Source organism: Cynocephalus volans, chromosome 1 (genome assembly GCF_027409185.1).
Source record: "Cynocephalus volans isolate mCynVol1 chromosome 1, mCynVol1.pri, whole genome shotgun sequence".
NCBI lineage: Eukaryota > Metazoa > Chordata > Mammalia > Dermoptera > Cynocephalidae > Cynocephalus > Cynocephalus volans.
The window spans coordinates 206,340,386-206,362,645 of NC_084460.1; the positions used below are offsets into that span (position 1 = coordinate 206,340,386).

The 22,260-nt window shown below is 35.0% G+C and overlaps 1 protein-coding gene across 1 annotated transcript in view; it reads right to left on the reverse strand.

Moving 5' to 3' along the window:
- ZRANB3 (zinc finger RANBP2-type containing 3) overlaps nucleotides 1-22,260 on the reverse strand; it is a 242,000-nt gene that overhangs the window by 209,078 nt on the left and 10,662 nt on the right. Inside the window, exon 2 of the mRNA XM_063077303.1 lies at nucleotides 14,450-14,617. Within this exon, the coding sequence (XP_062933373.1) occupies nucleotides 14,450-14,610 (161 nt within the window). The 5' untranslated portion in view covers nucleotides 14,611-14,617. The remainder of the gene's footprint in view (nucleotides 1-14,449; nucleotides 14,618-22,260) is intronic.

Consider the following 22,260-nt stretch of genomic DNA (forward strand, 5'->3'; position numbering starts at 1 on the left):
GTTACAGATTAAAAATGGAAGTGATTCAGGGTAAAATATAATTTCTTGAATTTACTTTACTCCAGGGAAAGAAAAGTATGTCTGTAGGGAGATGAAGGGTAACAACCAATAACTGGCAAAATGTTCATAATTATTAAAGCTGGTTGATAACTACATGTGGCTTCCTTATACTTTTCTCTCTACCTTTGTACATATTTGAAAATTTCCGTAATAAAGATGTTTAGATAAAATAAAAATCAGAGAGTTAGCCAGTTAGTTGAGTTGGTTAGAGTACAGCGCTATAACACTAAGGTCAAGAGTTCCGATTCCCCTACAGGACAGCTGCCAAAAAAATAAAAATAAAAATACAAAAATAAAGGTGGTATTGTACTTTGTAAATTATCTTGTTAGTACAAAACACTGGGTACTGTAGCAAAACTCGGTTGAGAGGAAACTTGAAAAGTCAATAAATATTTAGCCCTCCATATTTCAAACAACATAAATTTATTTTAATGTTTTAAACTCTTATCATCACATTTGCTTATAAATCATTACTGTTTTTAATTAGTGGTGATTTTAAATTTAGTGTTAATTTCAATTTACTTTCTGTGAAGTATGCTTTGTATATTTATAGAAATACATACAAACATATATGTACACATATCAGAGAGAGAAGAATGGATATGCATGAAAATTACCCAAAATAAAACTTCAGAGGCAAAAAGTAATTAAAGGAAGAAAAATCATATTCTATACTAATCCTCTGGAAAGAGTTCTCCAAAGTGTAAGGAGTTATGCTGATTATTCTCCATTTGCTCCCTCATACAGATTACTCCCTTGTCAACTGGCTTCAAACAGGGTTTGATCAATGGAGGTATCAGCTAAAGATTATGCAGAAGGAGGAAAAAATGGTGGAAGAAGGTCTGGTACTGGCTGGGTCCCTCCAGTGTCATAGTTGCTGCCTGCAGCCCCTCTTCCTTAGCTCCAGCACTCACTAGGCTACCTTTTCCTCTCAGGTTGAGGAGTGGTCATGACTGCCTGCTATTTAGTGCTGGTTTCTTGGTGGATCAAACTAATTGTTGGCACAAACTAATTGTTGGGGATTCTGGTCAAGATGGCAGAAAAGATGGTCCTCAGCATCACTCTCTCACACAAATCAACCTATTTCCAACTATAAAAATGTAACAACAGCCAAGCTGGGGATGCTGGAGCTCAGGGGAAGAGGAGGAGAGACCTATGGAGTTCATGAAGGAGGGAGAAACCACGATGAGAGAAAGAAAAAACTGCTCAGAGCATTTAGGGCCACGGCTGCTTTAAGGCTGGAGCTGCTGAGCGCATGGAGCAGGAGCCAGCAGAAGCCACAGCTGTGCCCTTTGGATGGAGTTGCTTGGAGGCAGCAGGGGAGAAGAGGGCCTTGGTGGCCCCCAGGTCAGGAAGACCACTAATAGGGTTCCTGTGGGAGAATGGGCCCACCAGGAGAACACTGGGACACAGCAAGAACAGCTGATCCATCCCCCAATCAGCGCAGGACCACTCAGAGGAGACTGGTCGGGAACACAGAATTGCACAGGGTGCAGTTTCATGAAAAACTCAGGCCCAGATCAGAGTTTCTACACAACCCAGGTGCACTGGGTCTCTGGAGAGCTGCAAGTACCTATAAGGTCAACCATTAAACCCTGAGCTGCACAAAAAGCTTTCCCTAGGGAAACAACAGCAGAGCAGCAATTTAGCTCAACCACACAGCTCACGTACTGGTTCCCAGAAGAAGTTCCCATTTTAGAGGTAAGCAAAGGACAAAAAATTGGTCCCAGCTCAGGCACACCACCAGCACCTTGGGGCCTGCCAGGGGACCCAGGGCTTGGAGCCAGAGACCAGAACCCCCTGCCCACAACCAGGCACACCACCAGCGCCTTGGGGCCCTGCCCAGGGGTCTGGGCCATGGAGCCAGGGACCAGAATCCCCACCCACGACCAGGCACACTGCCAGTACCTCAGGGCCCACCCAGAGTCCTGAGGCACAGAGCCAGAGACTGGACCCCCCCACAACCAGGCACACCACCAGTGCCAAGGAGCATGCCAAAAACATCACGTCCATGTGGGTGGCACACCACAGCCACCACAGTAACCACAGCTGCCATGAAAGTGGCTAGACATCACAACCACCATGCAGATGGTCCACCAGCCACTGGAGTGCACTGACACAAGGAGAGTCACCAGCAGAGACCAAAGAAAAGAAGAGGTTGTCTCTCTCCACAAAGCCCATTCCACAGAGACAGTAGAAGCATCTGCTCTATGATAATATTGGGGGACCTGAACACACCTCTCAGCATTGGACAGATCATTTAGGCAACAAATCAACAGAGTAACCATTACTCTTTCTGAGGAAGAGAAGAAATCTAGGGTTATCAGTGTTGGTGAGGGGATAGGGAGAGACTGGATAAGGGGCATAAAGAATAAGTACAATTTGTAACAATGTACATACTAGTAATATTGATTTGATCAACATATGTCAGCATTGAATCCCCAAAATATGTACAATCAATTATGACTCAATAAAAAACAAACAAACAAACACAAAACTAATTATTGGCTCTCTTAATCTTACCCACACCTCTGAAACAGTCCTCACTAAAATCTTTTAAGTTGAGCCATCTAAGCAAAATTGTATTTCCTGTCAGAGTTGACTAATGAAACAGTATAAGAAAATAGAGTGTTAACAAGTTCAGACTGGAGTTTTATACACACACACACACACACACACACACACACACACACACACACACACAGAGTGTGTGTGTATACACATATTTCACTTTTTATTAGAATTTACTATCTTTTTGATAAAGTAGCTGAAATAAAAATAGTAGTCTATGCTTAAATATATATATACACATATATTCATATGTATATATAAACATACATATATACATGTTTAAAATTAAGGCACACTAAATATTTTTGGTAAATTTGTGTTTCGTTTTGTTTTTGATCCTCAACTCTTGACCTTGGTGTTATAACACTGAGCACCAACCAACTGAGCTAACCAGCCAACCCTGGTAAATTCGTCACTGAAGTATAAAAAATAAAGAAAATTACACAAATCTTAAGTGTACAACGTAAGAAAATTTAAGAAGTTTCATAAAATGAACACAACCATGTAAACAACACCAAATTCAAGAAACAGAGTGTTTATCAACATCCCCATAAGCCTAGCTTTTGTGCCCTCTTCCTATCACAATACCTCCCTCTCCACTGAAGGGTGGCCACTGCCTGACTTGTAACACAATAGATTAGTATTTATAGATATTTTACATAAATGATTGTATATAAATTAGTATCTTACATATATTTTATGTAAATGAATATATACAATTAATGTATTATGTACAATTAATACATATCTTTTCTGTCTGGCTTCTTGAACTCAACCCTATGTTTGTAAGATTCACCTGACTGTTTAACAGCTATAATCTGTTCATTCTTATTGTTGCCAAGTATTTTATTGTGTGAATATACCACAATTATTTGCCATTCTACTGCTGGTGGACAACCTTTAGCTATTATGAATAGTGCTTCTATAAGAATTCTTTTGGTAAACATATTCTCATATATGTATGTACCTATACACCTAGGGGCAGGATTACTGGGTCTCAGAAAACACATATGTTCATCTATGGTAGAAACTGCCAAACAGTTTTCCAAAGTAGTTGTGCCAATTTCCCCTTCTAATAATAGTGTAAGATGTTTACAATTTTTTCACATCCTTGCTAGTATTGTTTTTGCTTTTGCATAGCGGTATTGCAATTTTGCTTTAATATAGATAGGAAGCAGAAATTAGTATACATGTTCATCAAAGCAACTTAGTATTATTCCTCAAATTCACAGGCTAAAACTGTAGAAGGGTACTTCCAGATAAAAGTTCTGATGAGGTAGAAGGTTAATCTAAAATGAAAGCAGCAGTTAAGTTCATCTATTAGAAAGTAATCTATTATACACATCAATAATACTTTAGACACAGGCAGCTAAGTCTCTTTCTAGACACTCTTACAGGGTCCTATCTGCTTATGGGGGGGCAGGGTGTAGGGGACAAAACAATGTTATTATTCTAAAACTCAAATTCATACTGTTTAGAATGCTAAGATTTGATTTCTCAGGATTTAGATGACTGAGACTATATGAAGTTAATTAGTAAAGTTTTGCAACACATTTCTTCCAACATTTTTATACCCATACTCAGGGTTCATTCATACTCTGACCTAATTATCCTTAGCTTATTAAGTTGAGATGATAAGCATGGTGATTTATGCCCTAACATTAATATAATTTAACAAAAAATCTTCCTGTAGCAAAACCTCCAGGTGTTTCAAAATTTTTGTTCATTGATGTAAAAATTCAATCTACATTCAGCCAAAAAAGTAAGGATTATAACACTTACAAAAAGGTAATATAACAGAAAACCCTTCAATTTTAGGAGTAAAAAAAAAAGAAAGAAATTAGGTTGTCATCAAGTGATACCTTTAAAGAATACAAATCACTACTAAAATTTCTCTTATCCTTTTTGCAAAAGCTTTAAACACCACAAAGCCTTTTCTTCCCTATGCAGACAGACAATTAAAACAAATTGCTCTGCCAGGATTTTCAGAAGAAATGAAGTACACTTTACTTCAGATCAACATCTTTACAAAGAGTATTAACTTACAATGAAGGCAACAATGACAGTGTACAACACTAAGCCTAATAATTCATTTAGTGACAGGCTTCTTACATCTCCTCAGACATGAGTAAGTAAATGACAACAAACCTTCTTGTTCAACTATATACTAAAAATTTCATATATTAATAAGTTTGTCAGTTATCTTTAACCATATATATTCAAAACTACACATATCCAGACATAAACACATGTAATCAATAACCATTTCATAAACATTTTAATAATGTATCTAATACTGAGCATGGTAGAGTAGAGATTCACAGATTTAATGCATGGTTATTTATCATCTTCGAAAAAACTGGGAGACATCTAAATATCTCAAATGATAAAAGAATTAATTACCAAAAATATCAAATATATTTTAAAAAAAACTTGAGGGAGTATACCTAGAAAGAACACTTTAGGCTATACATCTTAGAGAGAAACAAAACAAAACAGCAGGACACAGTTCCAAAGTGAGAGGGACACCTGTATTGCAACGTCAAGAATCCCTTCTCTGCAGCAACACAAAAGGACAGACTGGCAGCCAAAGTATCCCCAGACCCAGTCTAGCTGCAAGGGAAGAGGAGGCAAGGCTCAATGACAAACCCTGAATGTGGGAAGTAGTCACAGTGAGGCAGGGGCAGGAATGAGAGACCATGCCTGCTTAGCTATACTGCAGTGTCAATTTCTTTTGACTAAGGTGTAATCAAAAGAAACTAATTACATAAAAAAAAAGTGTCATAAAGAGAATAGGTGTTAGTCTAGAACATTGTTTTAGCCCTCCCTGAGATGATACTATACAAATAGCAGGCTCAGGAAAAATGTTCCTTACTGGGATGAGCAGTAATTAAAAAAAAAAAAAAAAAAAAATCAATGCTACAAATAAAAAGAAGGAAAGAAAAAGGAAAATCCAGTGGAAAACAAACAAGAAAAGAAAATTACTGTGAAGCAGCTGAAAATTATAGTCAAACATTTTGCCACAAATTTAAACATAAAGAAGCAATTGCCTCTACAACACAGGAAATATAAAGCAGAGGTACAGAAGCTCAGGGAAGCTACAGTAAGAAAGATGAAGAAACGAAATGTAAACTGACAGATCAGAGAAGTAAAAAATAAGTAAGTAAATACCATTGAAATGAAGACCAAATGGTAACAAGAGAGAACAGGCACTGCTAAAAACAGGAAAGTACACATGAAACTTTCAAAGGGAATGAAGAAAGATCAAAAGAGCTTTAGAGAAAATACAAATCTAGAAAAAAAATGTAGAAAAGAAAAAATGATGCAAATAGATCAAGACAAGTCAATAAACATAAGCATACATGGAATAGAAACCAAAATAAAAGAACTAAGAAACTGTTCTTGATGTAATTCAAGAGAAGTTTATAGAAAACAAAGTTTCCAGAAGAAAACAGAAGAACATTTTGTAATCTGCAGATTGGAAAAGACTACTTCAAACATAAAAAGCACTAACTAAAAAAGAAAAACTTGATAAATTGGATTTTACAAAAGTTAAAATTTTCTGTTCATTAGAATACTATACTATAAAGAAAATTAAAATGCAAGCTGCAGACTAGGAGAAAATATTCACAATCCATATAACTGACAAAGGTCTTATATCCAGAATATAAAAAGAACTTTAAATCAATATATCATACTTTAAATCAATATATCAATATATACGTTAAATCAGTATACATAACTATATAAGTATATATAAATATATGCAAATATGTGAGGATAGCCAATAAGCACAGAGAAAGATGCTCAACATCATTAATCATTGGAGAAATACAAATTAAAACACAATGATCTACCACTTGAATAGCCATTCAATTGGAAAGGTTAAAATGAAAAAGGCTGATAATACAAAATGTTGGCATGGCAAACTCTCATATATTGCTGACTGGCTGGAACAAAGTTGGGCAGTTTTTTAATAAAGTTAAACAGACAGCTACCCTAAGAGCTAGCAACAAAATTAAAAACACGTCCACAAAAGGACTTGTTCAAGAATGTTAAGACCATCATTTTTCATAAGAACCCTAAACTAGAGCCAACCCAAATGTCCATCAGCAAGTGAATGAACAAAATAATTGTATATACTCAGAGATACAACAACATAGATGAATCTCAAAAACATTATATTGAGCAAGAGAAGTCAGACCTATATAAACTGCATGATTGTTTGTAACAAGTTCCAAGAGATAAAACAAAAATATTGTACAGTAAGGGATTATAATGCATTGAATAAAATAGAAATCCCTGAGTGCTTCCTGAGGATAGGTGAACGGATGGATGGATAGATGGATGCATGGATAGATGGGTCAAGACAGAGAAAGGAGCAAGACAGAGAGAGATTGATGGGGCAGAAGGGAGAGCTCCTCCTTACAGTAAAATGCCAATTAATCACTTTACAACCATCGTGACAAAAACTGGTTTGAGCAGGAATTATCTATGGATGCTAAATCCAAGAGGGAAAATTGGACAAGGAGCATCATATCAGCATGGTCTCAATTTCTCCTCATGTTCGTTGTTTATTACATAGTCAACAATTGTGAGAGGGAAAAATAGTAACTATATAGAGGAGAGACTAAACAAAACTTTGACCAGCAACTGAAACATTATCGGACTCAAAATAATACCCTGAGAAGGATAGGACCTCAATCTCAATTATGTACTAATGCAGGAAAGATTGCATAATCTAAATCCCATTGTGAGGAAACAAAAAAATAAATTGAGGCACATTCTATAAAATAGACTAGCCAGTATTCTTCAAAAATGCCAGTATCATGAAAGCTAAGGAACCATCCCACATTAAAGGAAACAAAAAGGTATCACTAAATGCAGTAAGTGGTCCTGGATTGAATATTAATGCTGAAAGAAAAAATTGCTGTAAAGGACAGTATTGGGACAATTATTAAAATACAGGTACATTAAAGTATTGAATTTGATAACTGTGATATGTCTATATGAGAGAATATCTTTGTTTCTAAAAAATACACTATAATGTGGAGGAGGTTAAAGGAGCATGGTGCATATAAGCCACTCTCAAATGGTTTAGAACATAAATCCTAGCAGGGATGTATATTTTTCTGGGTGTGTGTGGAGAGAGACAGAGAATAATAGAGTAAATGTGGCAAAATGTTAAATATTAGTGAATACAGGTAAAACATATATGAAAGTTATTTCTGTATTTTTCTTACAACTTTTGTAAGTTTGGATTATTTCAAAACAAAAAGTTAAAAAAAAATGAAGAGAGCACCAAGCCACTATAAAAAATACACTCTGGTAATAGAAGTCAGATCAGTAGTTGCCTAATTTAGGATGATGGCATTGATTAGAAAGAGGCCCACCCTGGGTAATGGAAATGATCTATTATATTGACGGAGGTATTTGAAAACACAGCAGAATAAGGTATATATCAGAACCCATCAACTGTACACCTAAAACCTGTGCTTTTTATTAAATTAAATTATACGTAATTTTTTAAGCCAATAAGGAAACTTAAAGCTTGGCATGAGGTGAAAATTAATTATCGAAATTCATAATCATAAACCTGCCTGAAAAATGAATTTCAGGTTTGAATTTACATTACCTGTGTGACCAGGGAAAACCCAAACCCCAAAAAGAACTTAATTTTGCAAATCTTCTCTAAAAGAATTTACCCAACATTTAGGTCTCTCAAGGTATCCACAGGTTAAGATTACCTGACTATTAAAACAAAATTTAAGACATTAGCAAATACACTGGGAAACAAAACATAATATAGAACAACAAAAAGCAAAATTAGCCTCCAAAGGACTTCAGTTATATAAATATGTTCTAAACACTTACAAAAATAAGACAGAATTAAAATGGCAAAAAACAAGATCCTATCAACATAACCAGGCAGATCTGAATTGGATATTCTAGGACTTAAAAATACACTACCTGAAATTAAGAACAGAAAATAAAATGTCCCTATTCTCCAATTTCAAGAAAGGAAAGGACAGACTGTTATTTGACATTAGTCGGCTAATCCCTAAACTATACACAGAAATTCAGCTAATCCTTATGCACTCCTGTTTTTGAACGTCTCCAGGCTTCCCCAAAGCCCAATACAATACCAACTCTCTACTTTGTTTAAAGAGCAAAATCTAAAAAGCACAATTCTCCCTGTTTAGCAAGAAAGAAACCGAGTGGTTTGTGGTTTTAGGTAAATGTGTTATAGTCTCTTCTTCAAAAGATTCAATAAATTAACTTAACAGCAAAAGATAGGATTAGTAAATTAGAATATGGGTAAATAAAAAATATCAAAAAGCACAAAAAAGAAGATAAGTGATATACAAGACACCATAAAAAGGTCTAACATAGGTAAAAATAGAGTCCAAGGAGGTAAAGATTGGGGCAAAAATAATATTTTAAGAGATAACAACTGAGAATTTTCCAAAAGTAATAATGACATCAATCCACAGACTCAAGAACTGTAAATGCAAAGAAAACCACACCTAGGCGTATATAAAAGTAAAACTTTTGTATAGTCAAAGAAAAACTTTTAAAAAGCTAGTAAGGGAAAAAAGGCAATTTATAATAGCATCAAAATATTAAGCACAGAGAGAGCTGGCCAGTTAACTCAGAGAATGGTATTATAGCACCAAGGCCAAGGGTTCAGCTCCCCATACCAGCCAATTGCCAAAAAAAATTTTAAATACCTAGAAATAAATTTAGTGATATCTGTAAAAGAGCTATTCATTGAAAACTATAAAACCTTACTGAAATAAATTAGTGAATGAATAATTGGGATGAAAATAAATGGAGAGCAATTATAAATTTGTATTTACACATTTACAAAATTATAAATGTATAAGTTATAAATTATAAATGGAATAATCCATGTTCATAAATTGAAATACTCTATATTGTAAAGATACAAATTCCCTCCAAACTGATCTATAGGTGCAATGCAATTTCATTCACAATCTTTTTTTTTTTTTTTTTTTTTTTTGTCTTTTTCGTGACCGGTACTCAGGCAGTGAATGCACCGGCCATTCCTATATAGGATCCGAACCCGCGGCGGGAGCGTCGCCGCGCTCCCAGCGCTGCACGCTCCCGAGTGCACCACGGGCTCGGTCCTTCATTCACAATCTTGACAATTTTATGAAAATTGATAAATGAATTCTATAATTTATGGGCAATACAAAGAGCCAATAATAGCTGAGATAATCTAAAAAAATAATGGAGCTGAAAGATTTACACTACCTGATATCAAAATATTTATTATAAAGCTATAGTAATTAAGAATTATGGTACTGACACAAAGATTGCAAACAGACGAATAGAACAAAGAACCTACAACTGCCCTATCCCATATGGTAGCACTAGACACATATGGCTGTTTAAATTTTAATTTTAATTAATTAAAATTAGTCAAAATTAAAAATTCAGTCCTTAGCTGCACTAGCTGCATTTCAAATAATCAATAGTCACATATAGCTAATAGCTACTTACTTAACAGTACATATACAGAACATTTTCATCATGGCAGAAAGTTCCACAAGACAACACTTGTTTAGAAAGGCGTACTCATAAATTTCTTCATTTATGACAAAAGTGACACTATACTGCAGTAGGGAAACATTAGTCTTTTGAATAAATTGTGCTGGATCAATTGGACATCCGTATGTAAAAATGTAAATAAAAAATAATCAGTCCTGACCCCTACTTCATATCATATACACATATCAATTCACATTAATTCAAAGTGGATTATAAATCTAATTAATGAAAAAGACAAAAAGAATGGGCAAGAAGCAATGTTTGAAGAGGTAATAGCTGGGAATTCCCTAGAATCAATGGATACAAATCCCAGATTAAAAATGCACAGTAATCCTAAGCAGGATAAATAAAAAGAAAACCATACTAAATAAACTACAGTGAAATTTCAGAACTCCCAAGACAAAGAGAAAAATCTGAAAATTAGATGAAAACATAAAGCAACAAAAATTAGACTGACTACTTTTTAAAATTTTTTTACCTTGAAAATTTTCAAACTCACAGAAAAGCCAAAAAGAATAACACAATGAATATACTTATATCACTCACCAGATTCACACTGTTAGCATCTTGGATCATCCACTCAAAGTTTCTCTAAACATACATGCCTTTCTCATTTGGGAATATGTAGAAAGTAGGCTGCAGAAGGTAGAAATGCAGAAAATAGCACAATTCTTCATCCCCAAATTCTTTATCATGCATTTCTCAGGAACCAGAACATTCTCTATTCAACCACAACACCAGTACCTCATCTAAAACAATCAACATTAATCCAATAACATCACCCAAATAGGGTCCAGATGAAATTTTCCCAGTTATCCCGAAAATGTCCTCTAAAGCTTTTCTTTTTAGTAATCCAAGATCTCATCAAGTTTTGTGCATTACTTCCAGATGTTGCAGTACGCAGGTCTCTCCCAATTTAGAATATCCTTACTGCTTCCTATGGTTTTTCATGACACTGAATCTTTGAAGAGCATTTGTCTTGAAAAAATGACCCACATTCTGGATTGGTTTGACTGTTTCCTCATGATTATCAGGTCAAATATTTCCAGTAAAAACACCACAAAGATAATGTCTCTCCTACATACTACATGAGGCATCTGGTTGTCCCATTATTAGTGATGTGAAGCTTGACCATTTTGTAATTTTTCCTTCTGAAATGAATAAGTCACCTTTAGGGTAATATTTTGAGACTCAAGAGCACACTTGCAAATGGCAATCATGAAAGCCGAAACATAGCAGAATACAACCTTCAAAGTGTTAAGAAAAAAATAATATTAAAGTGGACCTATATTGCCTACTAAAGTATCATATAAGAATGAAGGCAAAATAAGATATATCCTGAAATCATTATTTCGTGTCTAGGAAAAAAAACTTAATGGAAATAATACAACATTGCTAGCTTTTCATTTGCCAAATAATATAATAAAAAATTTCAACTATTAACATCATATTTTCATAAAAGAAAAAACAATTCCAACCCCAAGAAAGCAGGGAAGATTTAAATTCAAAATCAGGGCCGGCCCCGTGGCGCACTCGGGAGACTGTGGCGCTTGGGAGCGCAGTGGCGCTCCCGCAGCGGGTTCGGATCTTATATAGGAAAGGCCGGTGCGCTCACTGGCTGAGCGTGGTGCGGATGACACCAAGCCAAGGGTTGCGATCCCCTTACCGGTCACAAAAAGACGAAAAAAATAAAATAAATAAATTCAAAATCAATGAAAGTTCTTTAAAATGAATAAATTTAACTTTATAAACAGCTCACCTCTTACTTTCTCATTTTGCTACATACAATATTTTGTTAGAATTAACAGTCTAAGGACAAGTGTTTGGAAATTACTAAGATTAACTAAGAAAAAGGGAGAAGGCATTTTGAGCACTGTGAGAAACTGTCTTCTTTTGTGACTGCAGTTATTAGGATTATAATAACCATTTTATAGGTGATGAATCTAAAGTTCAAATTGTTAAAGAAGTATGCCCAACATCACAGAGAGAATAAGTGTCTCAGATTTAAACAAAGTCTGTCTGACTCTAAAGCATATGTTCTGTCTACTCTGCTACACTGACAAGCCCAAAGACACAACTATGAAATACCTAAAGAATCTGAAGTCTGTCAAGTGGCAGTTTAAGATGGCATTTATGACTGAAATCTTCAGGAATTTGAGAACCACTGACACTGTCATTATAGAATAGAAGAGTGCAACTGGACTAAGTCCATAAAAGCAAAGGAAATTTACAGAAGTGATGTCCAGGCTGGAAAAATTGGGAAGACACAGTGTAAGGTGAAAAATACCAGATATATAAACTTAGATATCAATACCCGCAAATACAAATACATACAATAGGAACAAACTACTAATACCAAAAAACCCAGATGAATCTCAATAAGATTACAGTGAATGAAAGAAGTCTTTCAAAAACATTATATATTGTATGATTTCACTTATATGAAGTTCTAGATCAGGCAAAACAAACCTATGGTTTAAAAAACATCAGACCAATGGTTGATTGTGAGGGTGGGGGATGACTAGGAAAGGGAATAAGGAAACTTTCTAAGATGGTACATTTGGGCTGTACAAGTCTATGCATTTGTAAAGATTTGTGCATTTCATATATCTTATCTCAACAGAAAAGTAACTGTAAACAAATATGAACTCTGGTTAATCATATGCATATTGAATTACTTAGGGGAAAGTATAATAATTTCTACAATTTACTTTGAAATGAATGAGGAAAATAAAATGGATTTGTCACCTCTCACAGAGTGACGGAGACACAAAGGATTACTCAGAGCCCATGTATTCAGAGCAAAGAGAAGCCCGAAGGGACCGCACCAAGGAAAATCTCCTTCAAGAGAGGCAAGCCCAGGCACAGCCCCGAGTCAATTTTTGCTTCAGTTTTTATTGTAAAGACAAGAAAGTTACAGAAGAAAAACAGATGGTTAATCAATCATAGTGAAAACATAAACACACTGGCTACGTGACATCAATCTTCATTAAAGCATGTGTAACTTAAAATAATTCAAGCAACTTACCATCAAAAGGAGTCATAAAACTAAGCTATGTTACCGTCAAAGAGAAACAATGAGACGATCACCAAAGTGGCTAACTCCCCAAGAAACTCAAAGAAACAGCTTAGGGCAAGATATGGAATGTCCCCCAAGCACTAGCTAGCAGAATATCCTTGAAGATTTTAGCTTACATACTTTCCCATCATGTAGGTTTAGCTGAACTAAGGGCAACTGCCCCCAGAGCAATCACTTTTTGCTGTGTTTCAATTATCTTATCATCAAAGGCTTTAGCTCTGTGAAAGTTTTCTGGTCTTTTTCAATCTGAGCATTTCTACGTGTTTTCCTAAAGGGTTGGGCTTTGGCCCCCTAAACTAGAGGCTTTGGCCTCCTAAACTACAGGACTTTGGTCCTCTAAACTATAGGCTTTGGCCTTCTACATTAAGGACTTTTGTCCTCTAAACTACAGACTTTGGCCTTCCACATTAAGGACTTTGGTCCTCTGAAATACATGTGTCTTATTTCTATTTCATTAATAACATCTTAGTCAATATCCTCTATAGGATTGATAATGATGAAGGATAGAGAGATTGATAAATGGATAAATATGTGATAAAGTAAGCATGGCAAAATATTAATGACAGATTGTGGGGGATGGGTCTACCAAGTGTTCACTCTAACATTCTTCAACTTTGTTCTATGTTTAAAACTTTTCCTAATAAAATGTTGGGGTTAAAGTATATGTATGATACATGTGACTATGGACCAAGACAATGCTACCCTTAAAAATATAGAAATGTAATGGCCTGATTTGATGGAAGAGATCATATAACTACTACAAAGTTTGAAAAAAAGTAAAGAAATATAGACAGTAGTATAAGGTACTAGCAAGACAAACTCAGAGATTGCTAATCTAAGGTGGAAAATGAAATGAATAAAAATGCAGTGTGGAGACTGATTATATGTAAAAGCATTTTCTAGAAAACTGTCAATATGAGATGCTGAGAATATCTGATAGCACATATATTTAAAGTAACCAAACATACAGTCTTAAGAAATCAGAACTGTCTCAGTATATTTCAACCTAATATGTAGTTAAATCGTAGTAAATGGATGAAGCTAACTTAGTCACAATCAATTCTGCTAAAGAAAGAGTATATAAATATGAAAATAATGGTTTGTACAGACCTTTGTTAATACACTTGCCAGAAATTTAACATTTTTAGCATGTAAGTACTTTACCTGCCATCTTTCCTAAGGGCAAAAATGATGCCATCTTTCTGGAATGGAAGGAGCTTTGCTCTTAGTTTTTCAGGCAAAAAATCCAGCTGTTTGTAAGATTCACTTGTTAAACAAGAAATCTGAGGTATAAGAGACTTTTTTATGGTACGAACTCTAGGCATGATGATCCTAAAAATAAAGAAACAACAACAAAGGGAGAGATAGGGGAAATATATATTATTAAGTGTATTATAGAATCGCACATAAACAATAATATTAAAGTACTTATAAATAGTCTTAATATATGAGAGTACTTCACAAAGTTCATGGAAAGATTCATATTATGTTTTAATTCTGTTTTTCCACAAACTTTTTGAGGTACCCTCATACTATCTACAAAGATAGAAACTAGTTAAATCACGTTCCCAGAGTAAGCTACTAATATTCCAGAGTAAGCTACTAATAAAATATAAAGCAATGAGTCCAAAAGCAATTACTTAATGCACTCCCTAGGAACTCAGCATCCTCTATTTCACTTTGAGCCATAATATAGCCATACCCCTGCTGAATGCAATCAATGTATTACTGAAAAATTATGAATCAACTACAGTTTTACAAATTGAATAATTTTTAAAATAAGGGATAAATTTTCCATAGAAAGATGAGTCCTTTTATAATTGATCTTTTTATAAATGTACATTTTTGTACCACACCAGATTTTCTAAGAGTGGGCAAACCTGCATTTATAAAATACAAACACATTAACTTCAAACTTATAGTAATTAACTAATTCAACATTACTAAATGAGATTGATTTTAAAATATTAAAATTAATTCTTTTTAACCAGCTGAATCCACAGTATAAACTCTGCCTGATTAGCACCCTCCTCATCCACTGGGTTTCCACAGATGTAATTTTAATTTTCTACCACATAAAAATGTCACATATCTGTAAATTCTTAGAACTCTGCAAGAAAAAGTCCAATTAAATTGCTATACTATAATATTTCTCTAATATTAATACTTTGTATGTAGATGGCACCTTACCATCTGTTTATCTCATTCCATCTCTTAAACAAGTTTGCATTTTTCTCAATTACTTGCAGACTTATAAAACCTTAGTTCCCCTCCCCCCCCAAAAGTAACCAACTCTTGTCTACTAAGAATTTCAAAACTTAAACATGAATTTATTTATTGATAACAAATATGTGCTACATGCTACCATCTAGAGAAGCAAGGCCCCCAGAGGACTTACATTCTTGAAGGGGAGACAAAAAAGAAACAAATAAATAAACAAGAGAATTAATTATAATACAGCACAAATATTACAAGGAACTTAAGAGGACACCGGCCACTTCAGGTAGGCTGACCAGGAGAGGCCTATCTTAAAAGGTGATATGTGGACTATTCTCTGAAGGATGTAAAAAGCTAACAGGGTTCAAAATTAAGAAAAGAGCACTCCAGGCAGAGAGCACCAGTGCAAAGGCCTTGAGTTAAGAAAAGGCTTGGTGTTTTCAAGAAATAGAAGGGAGACCAATGTGCTGGGCTGGCCACTTAGCTCAGCTGGTTAGGGCACAATGTTGTAACACCAAGGTCAAGGGTTCAGATACCTTTACTGGCCAACCACCATAAAGAAAAGGAAAAAGGGTTGGGGGGGCTTTAAAAGGAGAGTACATGAGGAACTCTCTCTCTGTTCTGCCAAACTGTTGCCACCACAAGACCTTCACTGTATGTGTTCCCTGGACTTTGGATTTCCCAGCCCCCAAAACTGTAAGCAATAAATTGTTTTCTTTATTTAAATAAATACATAAATAAAAGAACACAGATTATGATAAAGTTCTACAACAACAACTACAAATCACTACTGAAAGAAATTAAAGAGGACACTGAAAGATGGAAAGACATTCCTTGTTCATGGATTGGAAGAATCAACATAGTGAAAATGTCCATACTACCTAAAGCCATCTACACAATCAATGCAACCCCCATCAAAATACCAATGACATGCTTCACAGAAATACAAAAAAACAAAACAATCCTAACATTCATATCGAAAACAAAAGACCCTGAACAGCCAAAGCAATCCTGAGCAAAAAAAGTAAAGTGAAGGCATTATACTTCCAGACTTTAAACTATATTACAAATCCATACTAACCAAAACAACATGGTAATGGCATAAAAACAGACACATACGCCAATGAAACAATAGAGAACACAGCAATCAACCCACATATTTACAGCTAACTGATCTTCGATGAGGGCACCAAGAAATACAATGGGGAAAGGAGAACCTCTTCAATAAACAGTGCTGGAAAACCTGGATATCCATACGTACAAGAATGAAACTTGATTTGTACCTCTCACCATATACCAAAATCAACTCAAAATGGATTAAAGACTTAAATATAAGACCTGAAAATTTAAAACTTCTAGAAGAAAACACAGAGGAAACACGCCAGGATGTAGGACTTGGCAAAGACTTTATGAATAAGACCCCAAAAGCACAGACAACAAAAGAAAAAATAAACAAATGGGATTATATGAAACTAAAAACTTCTGCACAGCAAAGGAAACAATCAACAGAATCAAAAGACAACCAATAGAATGGGAGAAAATATTTGCAAACTATGCACCTGACAAGGGATTAATATCTAGGATATACAAAGAGTTCAAACAATTTTACAGCAAAAAACTAAAAAATCCAATTAAAAACTGGGCAAGGGAGCTGAATAGACATTTCTCAAAGGAGGACATGCAGAGAGCCAACAGGTATATGAAAAAATGTTCAACATTGCTAGTTATCAAAGAAATGCAAATTACAACCACTTTGAGATATCACCTCACCCCAGTCAGACCGGCTATTATAAAAAAGACAGAGAATGACAAATGCTGGTGAGGATGTGGAGAAAGGGGAACACTTCTGAACTGTTGGTGGCACTGTAAATTAATACAGCCATTATGGAGAACAGTATGGAGGTTCCTCACACAACTACAGATAGAACTACCATAGGATCCAGCAATCCCACTACTGGGGATATATCCAGAGGATTGAAAATCATCATGTCGAAGGGATACCTGCATTCCCATGTTTATTGCAGCTCTATTTACGACAGCCAGGCAATGGAATCAACTTATTTGAACCAACCAATCAAATGTCCATCAATGGATGACTGGATAAGGAAAATGTGGTACATATACAGAATGGAACACTACTCAGCCATAAAAAAGAATGAAATTCTGCCATTTGCAGCAATATGGAAGAGCCTGGAGAAAATTACCCTAAGTGAAATAACCCAGGTACAGAAGGAGAAGTACAGCATGTTCTCATTCATAACCAGGAGGTGAATCCATAAATAAATAAACAATAAAAAGAGATGGAGAGAGACAAAGAAAGAAACAACATTCGCAATAATATATTGAACTTTTAGAAGGAGAAAAAAGAACCGTGGTTATGAGAAGTGGAAAGGGGGAGGGAGAGAGTGAGGGGGTTAACAAGAAATTGGTTAATGGACACAGAGAATGCTTACATATTGTAATGATGCACAGGCTAACTATCCTGATCTGACCATCACATATTGTATACAACTACTGAAAATCAACTTTGAACCCCACATAGGTGTACAATAAAAAAAATTTTTTTTGTTTTCTTTATTTAAATAAATAAAAAAATAAAAGAACACAGATTATATTGATAAAGCTCAAGGAATTAAAAAATGAGTACACATATGTAACCAGCATTCATATTAAGAAACAGAACATTACTAGTACTTCAAAGTCCCTCTTCTTCTCACTTCCAGTTACTCTGCTATGCTCAGCCTCTTCCACAAAAATAAAATGATAGCACTGAATAAAAGTGATTTAAGAACTAAGAGTAAATGGTCAGATCTAAGTTTTCATAAATGGCAAGAGAACTATCTGAAGCCATTTGCCCTACCAATTTGAAACACTACATTTATCAGTTATTTTCCTTTTACAGCTATCTGTGTCTGTTTCTACTATCAACATTGCATTTATGTATTAATCAACTTAAAAATATTAAAAATATTTTATGTTTTGGAAAATCTCCATTCGTGACTCCATTCATGATTCCTTTTTTCCCAAATATATCTGACTATTCTTGCCTAGGTATTAATCTAACTGAAATTTGTCAACTTTAAAAAAATGCATGAATTTTTTTTATCATTGTCTAATAAGTATACAAATATAGATTTTAAAATAAAAGGAGGCCAAGAGGTCAATGTGACCAAAACAAAGGAGAGAATGGTAAGATGAAACTAATGGGACAAGTATTTTAAGATCAAAGGGAAGCTGGGGCTGGCTGGTAAATCACTTGGGAGAGTGTGGTGCTGAGACCAAGACAAAGGGTTTGAATTTCCATACTGGTCAGCTGTCAAAAAAAAAAAAAAAAAGAAAGAAAGAAAAGAATAAAGGGAAGCTAATGGATCTATCTGTTCTATACACCATTAGTCACATGTGGCTATTTAAACTTAAATAAAATTAAAAATTCAGTTCCCCACTTGCACCAGCCATGTTTCAAGTGCTCAATAGCCACATATGGCTAGTAGCTACCACATTAAACAGTGCAGATAGAGAACATTTCCATTGTCACTTAAAGTTCTTCTGAACAGCACTTACCAGAGGGTTTTAAGCAGGGGAGTGACAAGAACTGACTTACACCTCAAAAACTACCAATTAGGGACAAAGCTACCAATAAGGAGGCAGGAGGTGAATGTCCCCATAGGATCTGGCCAGTCTACAAAGCCCCCAGTGTTTCAGTAGGCAACTGGATTTAGAAATGATTTATGACTCAGACCTATAATAAGGTCCTCATAAACACCAATGAGAACATCCCTAATGTACTAACAACATCACCACCTACAACAAAACTGAGCAAAGAATAGAGAATGGTTCAAAAAGGGGAAGACGTGAAATCAGGAAACCTATTATCAGGTTGCGAGAGACAGGCAAAAATCATTTTTAGCAATAAAACTGGAGAGAATTGGGAAATGTATGAGAGTGGGTAAAGCAAACAGGACTTGCTGATGGAGGACATGTGGAGAATGAAAGAAATGGGAAATCAAGATGTGGATATAGAACGATGAAGTTAATGATGCAATTGACTGAGACAGTAAAGAATAAGGAAGAAATAAATGGATTGGGGAGAGAAGAAATCAGTAAATCTTTCAGGGATTTTATAAAGTTTGAGAAGGCTATAAGATTTGAAGTGGAAATGTCAAACAGGCTTGGAAACACATAGGTCCAGAATTAAAATATATGAGTCTGGGACAGATTGAGGCTGGATATACTGGAGATGTTAGACACTTTCCCGATTTGCCTTACAGCTACTGAGTTCTGCTAATCAGATACAACCATTCTGGACTTTAAGCTAGAAAGTCAAAACTCAGAGGAGCAGGGGATTAAGTGAAATCCATTCCAGCAAGGGTAGCAGCAGCAAAAAGAGCCATGCTCACTTTTCAGAAGTGTGAGGCGAACGTGATAACCACTACACTACGGAAACCTCAACTCACTTTTCAGAAGTAATGGAGGTTTGGAAGCACTTTTCAGAGTCTGTGGTATAAGGGCTGCAATGTTTTAGAGTGGAACATTGGCAAGAAGCTAAGAAAAAAAATACAAAAATGATTTTACTGCCTATTATCTTTGTTTCAGACTCCTTTTCGCTTTTTTTACTTTTTAATAGACACTCCAAGAAAAAAATATCTGCTATGTTGAGGTCACTTTGCAACTTATGTGATTTATTTTATGAGGACTGGATCAGGCACTATATTTGCAAAAATAAACAGTGAAATTGAAGCTACCTTAATCAAAAATTTCTTCTAATAGACTCACAAATAAGTTATTCAAATAGGAAGATAAAAGAAGTCTAAAATAGTATGAAAATGTTCAGAGAAAATTTTAATTGAACTTAAGATTATGGTGTGGCTCATTGGCGATTCAAACACATACTTGATACATAAAGAATTTTAAAATATGTAGTGGTACAATCTAATCAATAGAACATGAATGTTTTTGTTATTACTAAACAAAAAAGGATTACTCAAAGCAACATGAACGCAATGAGAAGCCCAAAGGGACTGCACCTCAGCAACTCCTCTGTTAGTAGGAAAAAACTGAGTACAGACCCGATTCAAAGTTAGCTTCTGTTTTTTATTGTAAAGACAAGGAAGTTTCACAAGAAAAATCCATTGATTCAATCATTTCAAAAGGACACAAAGATATGCACATTGTGACAAAAGTTATCTATGGCTAAGTATAGTTAAACAATGGAAACTAGTAACATCATTTAAGTTAACAACATGGCATTCCAAAGTACAATTTGTGAAAAGCTAAGTTGATCAAACTGTGATCATTATCAAAAATATAACCTCTCCTTAAATGATTTAAGCAAAAGTTGCATTCTTACGATTAAATCTAAGTATAATTGTCTCTAAAGTTTCCATCAACAGCTTGCCGTTAGCAAACATTTTTTCACATTTTCCCCTACAGCAATTCTTTAAAATCTCTTAACAAGATCAGTATGTCAACCACCTGTTAGCTCTAAAATTATTAAAGTATACAATCCCATACCTAAACAGTGATTAGAGTTGATTATATGGGCTTTTCCCTGCTGGCTGTAGACCACTGTCTCTTAACCGAGGACTTTTGTCCCATACATGCATTACGTAAAAACCCTATTCTAAAAATCAAATTAGAATCAAGACTTCTAACCCTCTATGTAAAATAATTGTTTAAAAGCTCTTTTCCGTTTATACTGCTGTCTAAAGTATAAACATTGGAGGGGCCGGCCCATGGCTCACTTGGGAGAGTGCCGCACTGATACAACCAAGGCCACAGGTTTGGATCCTATATAGGGAAGGCCGGTTAGCTCACTGACTGAGCATGGTGCTAACACCAAGCCAAGGGTTAAGATCCCCTTACCGGTCATCTTTTTAAATAAATAAATAAATAAATAAATAATAAAAAATAAAGTATAAAAATTGGCTGGTCAGTTAGCTCAGTTGGTTAGAGCATGGTGTTAAAACACTAAGGTCAATGGTTTGGATCTCCATACTGGTCAGCTGGCAAATTAATAAATAAATAAAGTATAAATAGTATGTTATAATAAAAATATCTCATGTAGGTTCAGCCATACTGGTTCAACTGCTGCAAAAAATTAATTGTAACCATTTTTGTATTGTAACCGAAGATTCAGATTTGATCTTCTTTCTAATTACCAAGAAACAGTTCTCAAGCATTATCACTTGAGAAGAGAATAAAAAAAGTTTTCATTTTCAACCTTTAAGGTCAAGATGGTGTTTTTGTAATCAACTAAGAACAAGGTAAATTTGACTGGAATTCACTGACCCATTCTTAAGTAAATAGTAGAACTGTGTTGAGGAGAATAAGATACTGTTAAAATATATTTTGGAAATAATAAGTAAATGGCTGGTCAGGGAATTATGTACTTTGAGGAGATAATTTTGTTATTTTTATGTTTATTAATTGAAAGTTTACTGGATGGGGCTGGCCAGTTAGCTCATTAGGTTAGAGCATGGTGTTGATAGCAGCAAGGTCCAGGGTTCAAACCCTGTACCAGCCAGTTGCACACATACAAACACACACACACACACACACACAAAGTTAAAAATTTATTGGATAAGATTTACTGCAGAAGAGATCCAGACAAAGAATTAGTAAACTAGAAAACACATTAAAAGTAAATGAACTAAGAATGCCAATTAAAAAAAAAGATTCTCATACTGAATTGAAAAAAATATCTATAGGCATATTTTAAAGCACATACCTTAAATGGAAGGAGTCATAAACATTGAAAG